This window comes from Myotis myotis, unplaced genomic scaffold, assembly GCF_014108235.1.
Source record: "Myotis myotis isolate mMyoMyo1 unplaced genomic scaffold, mMyoMyo1.p scaffold_m19_p_19, whole genome shotgun sequence".
NCBI lineage: Eukaryota > Metazoa > Chordata > Mammalia > Chiroptera > Vespertilionidae > Myotis > Myotis myotis.
Window position 1 is genome coordinate 7,545,461 of NW_023416323.1, and position 12,252 is coordinate 7,557,712.

Genomic DNA, 12,252 nt, shown 5'->3' on the forward strand with positions numbered 1-12,252 from the left:
GTCAGGGGTGTAGCAGAGATTTTATTTCTCCAGTACATGGTTACCCTCCCCCCAGGGGCCTTGTGGGGAGGAGCCGGTGGGCTAAGGGGCTTGCTGTGAGAGTAAGGCACTTGAGGCGGGGGTGAAGGGCCAGCTGGGGGTGACTCAGTTAAGCTGGTCCTCATACTGCTTGCGGAAACAATCGCCAGCTGGGAAGAAATCCCAGCATCTCTCTTGGTACATCTTCCACACGTAGGACTCCTAGGGTTGGGGGATAGGGAAGAGAAGGTTGGTCACATCTTCAAACACTTGATATTGATAAGAGCTTCTTACTGATACCTGCTGATTGATTTTATATTAAAACTCTCCTTGTCCTGCCATTAATACCCCCTTACCTGACCCGTGTGTTCTGTCTCATCCTTGTTTATCAGGTACATCAGGAAAAACCTGGGGACGGGAGTGCAGCAGTAGACAGGTCAGGTACATCCTTACCTTCTCCTGATTGGCTGGCTGGGAATCCACTCACATGGACACCATACCCACTTCCCTAACTGGTCAAGGCCAGTATCCCACCCCTGACAGTCAGTGACCACGCCCCATCCTTCTCATTGGCCAGTGGGTCCACACTCACATGTAATTGGCCAGGTTGTGCTCCTCTAGTGTGTGAGTCTCAAACCCGTGGGGTGTGGTATCAAAGTAATCACTGCCAATGCCACAGATGAAGCACTTGGTCTGTGGGTGGTGAGAGACAGAGTCGAGGCCCAATCAACTCTCCAGGGTCCTATAATCCCTTTGGGTCGCCCCCAGACAAGACCTACCTCCATATCTTCCTTCACTTGTTCTTGCTGGTCTCGGAGCTCACCAAAAGCATCAATGATCAGACCTGGAAGGCAGGGCGCAAGTCAGTGCCCAACCTCTGACCCAGTTCTGGCTACCCACCTCTGAATCACCCATCTCCCATTACCCTAATCTCACCCTGCTTCCTAAAAATACTAACACCTAGTGTTTATTGAGCACTTATGGGCCAGACACTTAACACCTATGAATTGACTTAATTCTCACAACAATATGAGCGTCTTATCAATAATATCTCCATTTTACAAATGGAGAAACCGATGTCCAGAGAGGTGACTTGCCCCTAATCTGACAGTAAGGAGAGGCAGAGCCAGGACATGGACCCAAGCAGATGGATTCTGGGCTGGGCACTCAAAGGAGCTAGTCTGCCTTTAGGCACCGGGCCCCACTCCCACAACCCCTACCAGCACTGACCCTGGATGATGGCCAGCAGGATGACGATGACAAAGAAGAAGAAGGTGATGTCGAAGACCACTCGGTACAGCTCGTATTCATCACCTGCTGGGTCCTCAATCTCGTCCCCAATGCCCCCACCAGCGCGGACACCCACATACATGTGAAACAAGTAACACTGCGGGGAGAGCGTGAGAGCACATTGGTCACACATCTGATCGTTCAGCATTCACCGAGCACCTACATGGCCTGGGCCAGTGGGGCAGGAGTCATGGCAACGACTGAGACAACCCTGGACTCTGCCCTCACAGGGCTCACAAACATGCCACCAGATAGTGACAGCCAAGAAATGGCTGGGCTATGATGGGGAAGCACAGGAAGAGGAGTCAGGGCTGGGATGAGGGAGACACAGTGTGATCAGAGGAGATGGGGAAGCACAGGAAGAGGAGTCAGGGCTGGGATGAGGGAGACACAGTGTGATCAGAGGAGATGGGGAAGCACAGGAAGCTTTGAAACTTGAAAGCCTGGGTGAGCAGGTGCAGCTGCCTGGAAGAGGGGCATATGTGAGCTGGGACATGAAGCAGGTGTTAGGTGGGAGACAGTGTTCCAGGCAGAGAAAACCACACGTGCTACGTCACCACTGGGGGAGAAAGAATATATTTCGCTCCTGTGAGGAACTGAAAGAGTGAACGTTCAGTGAGGCTAGAAAATAGAGATCCCGTGAGCAAGAGCAGGGAGAGAGATGAGGCTCAATCAATGGTCAGGGAGGGCTTTCTGTAGGAGGCAGCATTTAAGTGGAAAAAATAGGTGTTAAGTGAAGAGGTGTGTGTGCACATAGGGCCAGGGTGGGAGGCAGAGAGAACATCAGAAGCAAAAAGCTTCTGATGAAAACACATGGTCTTAGGGGAAGTGAAAGAAGGACCAGGCAGCCAGAGAGCAAAAGGCAAGAAAGACTGTGGTTAGACTCAGGCAACACTAGCTTTTCCCTGGCTTTGTAAGCCATAGCGAGAGGATTTGGTTTCATCCACCTGGCATTAGAAAGCCACAAGAAGATTCTGTGCAGAACCGGGAACATCATCTGTCTAGACCAGGGGTGGGCAAACTTTTTGACTCGAGGGCCACAATGGGTTCTTAAACTGGACCGGAGGGCCGGAACAAAAGCATGGATGGAGTGTTTGTGTGAACTAATATAAATTCAAAGTAAACATCATTACATAAAAGGGTACGGTCTTTTTTTTTTTTAGTTTTATTCATTTCAAACGGGCCAGATCCGGCCCGCGGGCCGTAGTTTGCCCACGGCTGGTCTAGACCTTGGGAGAGACTTCACACTTGTTATTTCTTTGTCCCCAGGAAGTGAGAGAACCTAGTTGTCTTGGGTAAAAGCTAAGGCCAGTGACTATGATGGGAACAAGGCTATGAGTGGCAAGACCGGGTCTGGTGGGGTCTCAAATGTCAGGCTGAGGAGCTGGACTGTGTCCTGAGAGCATGGTGCCAGATTATCTCAGATAAAAGCCCGAGATGATTCTTTCAACTGTGCCCCATGCCTCTGGTAGATTAAACTCAATTTAGGTTATAACCTCCATTATTATAACAGGAGAGAAAACAGAAATGGGTGGCATGCTGGTACTTTGGTGAAACTTCTAATTGTAGATAACGATGGCAGTAGCTAACACTTAAGTAATCCTTAACACACGCCAGGCACTATTCTCAGGTATTTAAATCTACGATTGTCACAGAGCACCACTGGGTCCTAAAAGCAACCCTAGGCTGTAGATACTGTTACTGTATATTCTCATTTGACAGGTGGGGACCCCAGAGCATGGGGAGGTTGAGTAGCTTGCCCATGATCACATGGCTTGGAACACTTTGCCTGAGTGCCTCTCCAATAAGAAAAGTTATAAAAACTCAAATAATAGTACACCAGAGGTTGACACCTACTGAGTATTGAGTGTGTGCCCAGTACTATTCAAAGTACCTCACAAGCATCAGCTCACTGAACCCTCACAGTGAATCTATGAGGCAGGGCCCATTTTATTATTAAACCCCTTTACAGAGGGGAAAACTAAAAGTCAGGGAAGGTTAAGTCACTGGCCCAAGAGCGTTGGAGGGAGGGGCTTACTGTCATCATGTCATCGCACTTCATGTCGGGCTCGTCCTCATCCTCGCTCTTGTTGTAGAACTTGCGGAAGAAGTTGAAGGCCACCACAGTGTACAGGTAAACCACCACTGCCAGCAGGCCGACCGTCATCACCAGCTGGGGACAGGCAGGGGCAGGTCAGCGCCATGCTCAGCTTGCCTCTCCCCATGCCCAGCCTTCCCCATTCTCACTTAGGTTCAGCCCATGTGCCCCACTCCCCGGGTCCTACTACCCACACCCACCCTGGCTTGGTGGCCTAGCCTTGCCCCTCAATCCTCCACCCCTACACAGACTGCTAAACTGGTCCCTGCCAGGATCACACGCCTCCTTCAGGTCCTCTCCACACCTGTTTCCCATTGTGGGTGACGGAGGAGAGGATGGTGCGCAGGGTCTTGACTCCCATGGCAATATCCAGGAGGTGGGCAGCAAAGAAGAAGTTGTTGTAGTGTCCCAGGAGGGACATCACCATGTACCAGCCCAGGTACAGGAAAGACTGTGGGCACACAGGATCGGGGTCAGGGAGCATGCAGGGATTTGTGGGGAGCACTCTGGGAAATAGGACACCCAGGGGGCCTGCCTGGGGACATTTAAGAGGGTTGGGAGTGTTCTGGGGGTCAGGTGCCATCTCTAGCTGGGCGGGGTCGGGGGGGGGGCGCTTGGAGGTTCAGGAGCACTCTGGTTGAGGAGCCATCCTGGGGAAAGTTGGGGATCCTTCTGCAGAAGGATATAGTCTGGAAATTAAACAGCCTCTGGGTGACAAGGAACCTTGGGAATGTCAGAGGTTCTCCTAGGATCAGAGGTGCGCAGGGGCTCAGGAGTCGGTCCCTGGCCAGGAATACCTAGGGGTGGAGCCCCCAATGCTACTAGGGCCATTTTCCTGCAGGTCCCTCCCCGGCTACTGCCCTTCCTTACATTGTCTGTAAAGATGACCCCAAACTTCCAGATCTGGTACTTGATGTCAATGGACATGAGCCTATGCAGGGTGAAGAGAAGAGGGATGGCTAGATGCCTGAGGGTCCGACCCTGGCCACCCCCCTGCATACCCCAGGCCTGCGTGGTGCTATCCCAGGCTCACCAGGTAAGCAGCCCCGGTGGTGGTTCAGGCTTGCGCTCATGGTGGACTGTGATCTCCAGCGAGGCCAGATCCATGCCCAGCAGTTCGGCGATTCGCTCCCGCCCATAGATGTCCCCGTGCTTGTCCAGGACCTGCACAGAGGAATGTGGGGCCATGCAGACACAGTTGGAGTGGGGGAGGGCCTTGGCTGGCATAGGGAGTTCTGGGGACACTCAGAACTTTGTGTGGTAAATCAGGGGTACATTTTTCTAGGGAGAAGGGCCAGAGTTTTCTTTGTATCCTCAGGGGAGGGTCCAACAGTAATAAAAGCCAGTTGATTCATTAACCAAAGTAATTAGGATAATTTTTTAAAAGATATACAGTATTTTATTTTATTTTAAATATATTTTTAATGATTTCAGAGAGGAAGGGAGAGGGAGAGAGAGATGGAAACATCAATGATGAGAGAGAATCATTGACTGGCTGCCTCCTGCATGCCCCCTACTGGGGATTGAGCCTGCAACCCAGGCATGTGCCCTTGACCAGAATCGAACCCAGGACCTTTCAGTCCACAGGCCGGCGCTCTAGTCACTGAGCCAAACCAGCTAGCGCTTTTTAAATTAGGATAATTTCTTATTTTTAGGTAGGTAGGTAGGCAGGCAAGGAGTTGTATATAATTAGGCCCCTTGTTATCTATAAACTTATCTCCTCAACTCACTCCCTCACTCTGCTGCAGATACCAGCCTCCTCACAGCTCCTCAAATGCGCCAGGCACACTCCTGCCTCAGGCCTTTGCACTGCTGCCCCCTCCTCCTGGATTCTTCCCCCAGATTACCACTTGGCTCATTCTCTCAGATCCCTATTATTAGGTGCCCTTTCCTGACCACCCTACATGAAAGAGCAACCACTTCTCTGAAAAAGAGCAACCTTTTTTCTTCTATATCACTTATCACAACTTGAATGCTATAAATGTGTTCATCAAATGTCTTTCCAACTACAGTATCAGAATTACTGTTGTGTTTACTGCTGAATTCTAGGTCTCTAAAATAGTTTTTGGTATGCAGTAGGTGAGCATTGGTATGCAGTATGAACACTTGTTAAGTGAATAAATGAGGGTAACAGCCAGATACTGCTCACATAGGTCATGTAATCTTTACAACTACTCTATGGAGTCGACCCTATTGTTACCTCACTCTGAATATGAGGGAAACTGGGGCATAGAAAGGAGTAGGGCATACAGCTAGGAGTAGAAAAAGCAGGCATCTGGCTCGAATCTGTATGCTTAAGAGCAGTTCCTCCTTTGAAAGTAACATTTATGAAGTACTTACTCTGTGCCAGGCACTATGCTATGCTCATTACCTGCATCTCATTTGTGAGAGGGAGGGGTGCTTATCATGCTCATTTCCAAATGGGCAAACTGAGGTGCTCCTTGTCCAAGGTCACATACAGAGCAAGTCCTTGATAGGGCTGGGATGGCCTGGTGGCAGCAAGGGACCCAGCCTGGAAGGCCCTGCCACGCCCCCCCCCCCCCCCCCATGCCATCTCACCTTCCGCTTGACAAACTTGTCCCAGTAGTTGCTGGGGAAAGACCTGTCAAGAGAGATAGACCACAAGGTGTCAGGGCAGGAGGGAATAGGAGCCACTAGCCAGTCTAAGGTGGTTTGGAATCCCAATGTTTTTCTTACAGGGGACCCCACACTCTCACTTGGGGTCCGGCTCTGAAGACCCAGGCCTGAAGTTTGTCTCAGGCCAACCATTACCCCCACTGGTGTCTTTTGGTGGAGCCCAAGTGAGGCCAGGAGCTGCATTCAGAGCCTAGGTGTACAAAACCCTTGTCGGCACTCAGGTGGGGAGGACTCCCAGCCAGCAACCTGGTCCTGCTCCAGCTCCGGGGAGGAGCGCTGTGCTTTCTCACACCGTTTTATGTCAAGTTATTTGATGATTCTGGCCCTATATTGACCAGTTTTCTGATGGATATGTCGATGCCCTAGCATCCTACAAAGATAACCATTTTTTGTGTGTGTGTGGTGGTGGGTGGAGGGAGCTATATCATGAATCCATGGGTTTAGACTTACTTGATGTGTTTCAATTCATGGCACTTCCTATTCTCATTGATGCTCAAATTGTCCCTAATATGTCGAGGGGAGCTCCTTCTAGCTGGTGGCAGAGTCCTTTCAGCACAGCACCTTTTTTCATCAAGTACATCCTTGCTCTCTGACACATTGTGCATTTACCTGTCCCAGCCCTGAAATCTGCCACTTCTTCGAGGAGCTTGGTTCCTTTTTGTGGGAAATGGCATTTAGAAGTCAAGGTCTTGAGCAGATACTTTTTTTAGAGTTTTTTAAAATTTATTTAATCCTCACCCGAGGATATTTTTCCCATTGATTTTTTTTAGAGAGGCGTGGAAGAGAGAGGGAAAGACAGAGAGAAACATCAATGTGAGAGAAACACATCGATTGGTTGCCTCCTGCATGCGCCCTGGAGCCTACAACCAACGCAGGCTTGACTGGAATCGAACCCGGAACTCTTGGGTCCGAATGCCAGTGCCCTATCCGCAGAGCCAAACGGGCTAGGGCGAGCAAATACTATTTTAAACAAGTGTTCCTCTGTCTTTTTGTTAAGCGTGTGTACTTGAATGTGGTTTCGATGGTGACATTGAGAGTGAAGGATGTGATTGGTGTGGCTTCCCTCCTTCCTCACACCACCCATACTAGGCAGGACCCCATAATAAAATAACTTCCCACCTTTCCCTAGAACTCACCCTGCCTCAGAAACTATATTAACTCATTTCATAGTTACAAGATTTTTTGAGGTCAATGTTATTTATCCCCACTTTACAAATGAAGAAACTGAGGCACAGAGAGGCTAAGTGACTTGACATAGAATTCCCAGCTAGGGTGTGGCCAACCCAAGGTTTAAATCCGACCTGATGTTCTTATTCTAGAGACATTTCCCCTCGCCCAAGCCCCATGTAGGCACGTGAAATGGGACTCCATTTGGGGGGAAATGGAATGGGCAGGCGTGCACATTGGGAGTCCACAGTTCCAGCACATTCCCCTCACGCACTCTCATTCCCTCTCTGAGCCCAGTTTAAAAACCAAATGACTTGCCGAAACCGGTTTGGCTCAGTGGATAGAGCGTTGGCCTGCGGACTGAAAGGTCCCAGGTTCGATTCCGGTCAAGGGCATGTACCTGGGTTGCGGGCATATCCCCAGGAGGAGATGTGCAGGAGGCAGCTGATCGATATTTCTCTCTCATCGATGTTTCTGACTATCTCTCTCCCTTCCTCTCTGTAAAAAATCAATAAAAAAATATATTAAAAAAAACAAAACAAAACAAAAACAAACAAAAAAAAACAACCAAATGACTTCACATTTCCCCCTCATAGCACCTGGGTGAGAATCCCACATGGGGGCAGGGTTTAAAATGCAAGTTCCTGGGCTCCTCTGCAGACTTCCTAAACCAGTATCTCCAAGGCCAGGGCCCAGGAGTCTCCATATGTCACCAACAGGTGCTTTAGTGCAGAGGAAATGTGTCTGCATTACAGAGAGGAAGACCAAGGCTTGGGGAGAATGAGTGAGGCTGGCAGTGACGGAAACCCTGGTCTTTTGAGGAGGCGAGGACTGGGGTAGAAACCTAGCTCTGCTCCCCCCATCCACCTGGAGGTGGGGACTGGGCCCTTACGGTGTGTTAAGCACCAGTCGGTCCCACTGCCCCTTCACATCGTCGTCCTCAGGCTGCTCAGTGATGTAGAGGCCGTCAAATTCCAGCTTCCGGGCCAGCTCCTTCTCCCGCTTAAAGATGACCAGGGGCACCTAGATTGTGCAGGGAGGCAAAGGGGCTGGTGTCAGGCACCTCAGGAGACCACAGCCTCCGCAGGTGCCAGGAGATCTGGTTGGAGCCTGTGTGAGCCCCTACACCAGAGTGAACAGGGTAGTGATGGGGAAGCGTGGGCAAAGGGGTCAGCGCTGGGACGGGAGAAAGATGGGAGAGCCCAGTTGTGGTGCCCAATGCAGCCTGCGGCTTCCCAAGGGAGGGAGGTGTGAACTCAGATCTTAAGGATGAATAAAACAGAGGCAGGTGGAAGGAGGTAGAAGTGGGGCAAAGCATTCCAGGGCAGAGGGACAGCATATGCAAAAGTTCTAAGCCAAAAGAACTCTGTTCATCCAATTATTAAAATAGATCTTATGGAATCCAAATTGAAACTCTCATAACATTGCTTATGGGGCATAGTTGATGTCAGACTCCACATTCCCACTAGCACTCATGTTACGACTGAGACCTCACAGATCTTATTTCACCAACTGACTAACATACAGAAAATATTCCAAATTTTAAAAACCTGCCTCTTGATCCAGAGATTAACACAGTCATAGTACCTGGCTTCTCAGCTATGACCTGCATTAGTTCCCAGTTTGAAGACCCCAACCCTGTACCCATCCCCCAGCCCTTACCCCAACACCAGGACCCCTCTGTCCCACCTACAGTGTAAGATCCCACGGCCTGCCCCAGGTCCTCTCAGCCAGTGTCCCCTTCCCCTCAGTACACAGCCCCTGCTCAGGAGCACGGTCATGGCCCACCTTGAGGCAGTTGTAGCCAATGATGCAGAGAAAGGCCACCAGTGTGTGCAGCAGGCTCAGGCAACGCAGGGCAGGCTCCATGTAGCCCGTGCTCTCCTCCAGGAAGTAATACACCATATTCTCATCCTCGTCGCCCTCTGCTTCTTCACCGACTCCTGAGCCCCAGCCAGAGCCACCACCAGACCCTGTGCCTGCCAGGTCCCCAGCTGCTGAGCCTTCCAAGTCATCCTCCCCTGGCGGGGAGTCTGAGACCTGAAGGGGAGCAGAGGTCAGTCACAGGCACCTGGTCTGCCATTACCAGATCCCACTAACAAAACAAACAGCCTCCATTTCTGAGATTGTATTGGGCCCCTGTCAGAGACAGTAGGGGAAAGGACTGTCAATCAAGATCAAGGGGTGGGCCCAGAACCCTAGCTAGCAAATCAAACTATGCCCTGGGAATCTCACTATTGAACCAAGTGACAGGAGGAATAAAACAGAGTGGATCATCTTGGAGCCTTAAAGAGACTGACCACTAATATTTACACTAATACTAAAATTAGTAGTAGCTGACATTTACACAGTTGTTTCTGTATGCCGGGTACTGTTCTAAGTCATGCAACTAGTGAGTGGTAGAGCCAGGATTCACTCTCACAGAAGCTGCCTGTGTGGCTCAATGTGAACCAGGAGGTCACAGTGTGATTCCCGGTCAGGGCATATGCCGCCAGGGTTGTAGGTTCGATCCCCAGTGTGGGGCATGCAAGAGGAAGCCAATCAATGATTCTCTCTCATCATCGATGTTTCTCTCTCTCTCTCCCTTCTTCTCTGAAATAAAAGTCTGACAGAAGCCATGCTCTGATCACTCTGCTAGATGCCTCTTTGTCCTGGTATGTAGATCCCTGGCAAGCCCCGGAGGATCCCTTTGTCCTTCAGGAGGCCTGGTTCTTAACCCTTTCCTTCCATTCCATGAGCTTCCCATTTCTTCCTCCTCCAAATTTCTCTCTAGGTTATGTGAAAGCCAAGAAGTTTAACTGAATCAATGGGTGTTGCAGAGACAAAGGCCTGCAGCTAGGGGCACGGGACAGACAAATGGCGGAGCTGAGCATGGGACCCCAAACTGGCTCCCTGTTCTAACTCCTACAGGCATGCAGGCACCTGTCCAGATGGACCCACACACTCACACTCACCCCCAGTGGGTCCCAAGATCCAGGTGTTCAGCCTGAACATTTCTGGGAACCCCAGGCCCAACACCTTGTTGCTGGTGAACTGCAGTGACCCTGCGAACTTGTTAGAGGCTGAGCCTCCCACCCCACAGCCCAGATCCTCCTGGCCCCTCATGACCAGCACCTTATAAAACAGCAAGATGAAGTTGATGGCAAATGCCAAGAAGAGGGCAAGGAATCGCAGGGTGTAAAAGTTCCGGGAGAGGTAGTTCTATGATGAGGAGAGAAAGAGAAAGAGAACTCACAGGCCACGCTCTTCCCATAACACAAGTACCCGAGTCCTCAACATTTGGTCCCACAACCTCTTATTTTTTGAGTGCTTACTGTGTATCAAGACCTGGGGGCTAAGAGCTTTATTTGCATGAACTTATTTAATTCTCACCACACCCTATGAAGTGGGCACTGCTGATACGCCCACTCTACAGATGAGGAAAAGGAGTCTCAGGGAGATGAGATGCCTTGCTCTAGGTCACAGCCAAGAAGTGAGATGTGGGATTTGGAACCAGGCAGTCAAGCTCCCAACCACTGCTGCTTCCCGTGTGAGGTTACCCTGTCTGCTTTACCTCAGGCAGAGCACACCTACTTCCATCTCTCCCTTTTTTCTCTCTCCACCATCCTCTCCATCCCTCATTCTTCCCACAAACCCTCACTAAACCACCTCTGTCCAGCATGTCTCCCTTAGCCCCTGATGCCAGGCTGGTCCTGGGAGAGGAGACAGGAGGTGGAGCCCTGGGCCCTCCCTACCAAATTCCCTCCCTCCTTCCTGCCTGGATGAGATGAATTGTCCCCCCATAGGAGTAGCTGGGGCTGGGATGATGGGCTCCAACCTGAAGGCTGTCAGCCAAGAAATAGGCCATGGCAGGAAGAACATTGCCTTGGTGGGATTTAGCTCCAGACAGAGGATTTAACTCCAGAATGGTGGTGGGATACCTAAGCAGGTGGCCCCAGATGAGCAACGGGGTGGAGTTTGGAATAAGGATTATGAGCAGGGCGAGGCAGAAGAGCCAAGTGGGAACCACCTAAAAATGCTGTCCTGTGCTCAGGTCCTGGCTCTATTGGGGACATCTCTGCCCTCTTGCCAGCCTGGCTTTCACTCAAGAACAAGGCGGACAGGGGAGGTGGTGTGAAGAGGAAGTTGCAGCATGCTGGGTCCTTACCAAGAACTTCACCCTCTGCACTTCCAGTTCTCCCCAGAATTCCAGGCCCCCACCTCTGGTGTCCTCCTTCTTTGAATGGGGTGGAGGAGGTGCTGTCTTCTTGGGGGGGTCTGGTGGAGGCTCGGGGACTTCTTCCTTCTCCCCGTTCTCAGCACTGCAAGGCAGGACAGAGTAAGGAGGTACCTGGGCAATTCCTTCCTTCCTTCCTTCCTTCCTTCCTTCCTTCCTTCCTTCCTAGCCATGTACTGGGGGCCCACCCCCATTCCTGGCCCAGGTTGAGATAGTATTGGGAACATTCTGATGAGACAACCTCAGGTCCTGTCCTCATGGCCTCCAGTCCAATGGAGTACAGATTTGTCACCAGACAGTGGCAACCCAGTGTGGTCGGGGCTGGCATGATGGAAGCTCAGAGGATTGTGGGAGCCCCGAGGAGACATTCCTTCAACTTAGGGATGTGACGGCAAATTAGGCTTGAGCCAAAATTCAGAAGATGAGGAAGACTGAGGTGAAGCACGCGGGAAGGTGTTCTGGGCAGAGGCCCATACCCCCAAAGGCTTGGGGGTACAAGAGGAGCATTCATTTCTCTCCTCCCTTTCACAGAGCCCCTCCTCTGGGCTGGGAGATGCTGAGGACACAGGGTAACCAGGACAGCTGCCTGGCTCGGGCCCGACCTCAGAAAGCTCTCAGCCCAGGAGGGTGGCAATGATGGAGGCTGGGCCCTTTGGGTCCAAGGCCACTCACTCAGCTTTCTCGGGCTCCGGCTCAGGTTCTGGCTCTGGTTCTGGAGGCAGCTCCTCTTCTTCTCCATCCACCTGGCAGCAGGGAAAGCATCAGAGTCCCGAGCCCCCATCCCTGAGTGCCTCTCAGTGCTGACCTGCCTGCTCACCTCTGTGGC

The 12,252-nt window shown here is 51.2% G+C and overlaps 1 protein-coding gene across 5 annotated transcripts in view; it reads right to left on the minus strand.

Moving 5' to 3' along the window:
* Position 1: 1 nt before the first annotated feature.
* RYR1 (ryanodine receptor 1) overlaps positions 2–12,252 on the minus strand; it is a 129,884-nt gene continuing 117,633 nt past the window's right edge. For 4 of the 5 annotated variants that reach the window (XM_036345695.1, XM_036345698.1, XM_036345696.1 and 1 more), the window contains 15 exons: positions 12,099–12,169; positions 11,358–11,511; positions 10,325–10,411; positions 8,999–9,250; positions 8,103–8,233; positions 5,966–6,008; positions 4,440–4,570; positions 4,277–4,337; positions 3,711–3,857; positions 3,347–3,481; positions 1,249–1,405; positions 798–862; positions 611–711; positions 375–426; positions 2–240 (listed from right to left, as the gene is read on the minus strand). In XM_036345695.1, the coding sequence (XP_036201588.1) occupies positions 145–240; positions 375–426; positions 611–711; positions 798–862; positions 1,249–1,405; positions 3,347–3,481; positions 3,711–3,857; positions 4,277–4,337; positions 4,440–4,570; positions 5,966–6,008; positions 8,103–8,233; positions 8,999–9,250; positions 10,325–10,411; positions 11,358–11,511; positions 12,099–12,169 (1,683 nt within the window). In that variant the 3' untranslated portion in view covers positions 2–144. The remainder of the gene's footprint in view (positions 241–374; positions 427–610; positions 712–797; positions 863–1,248; positions 1,406–3,346; positions 3,482–3,710; positions 3,858–4,276; positions 4,338–4,439; positions 4,571–5,965; positions 6,009–8,102; positions 8,234–8,998; positions 9,251–10,324; positions 10,412–11,357; positions 11,512–12,098; positions 12,170–12,252) is intronic. The other variant, XM_036345699.1, reaches the window with a different exon arrangement.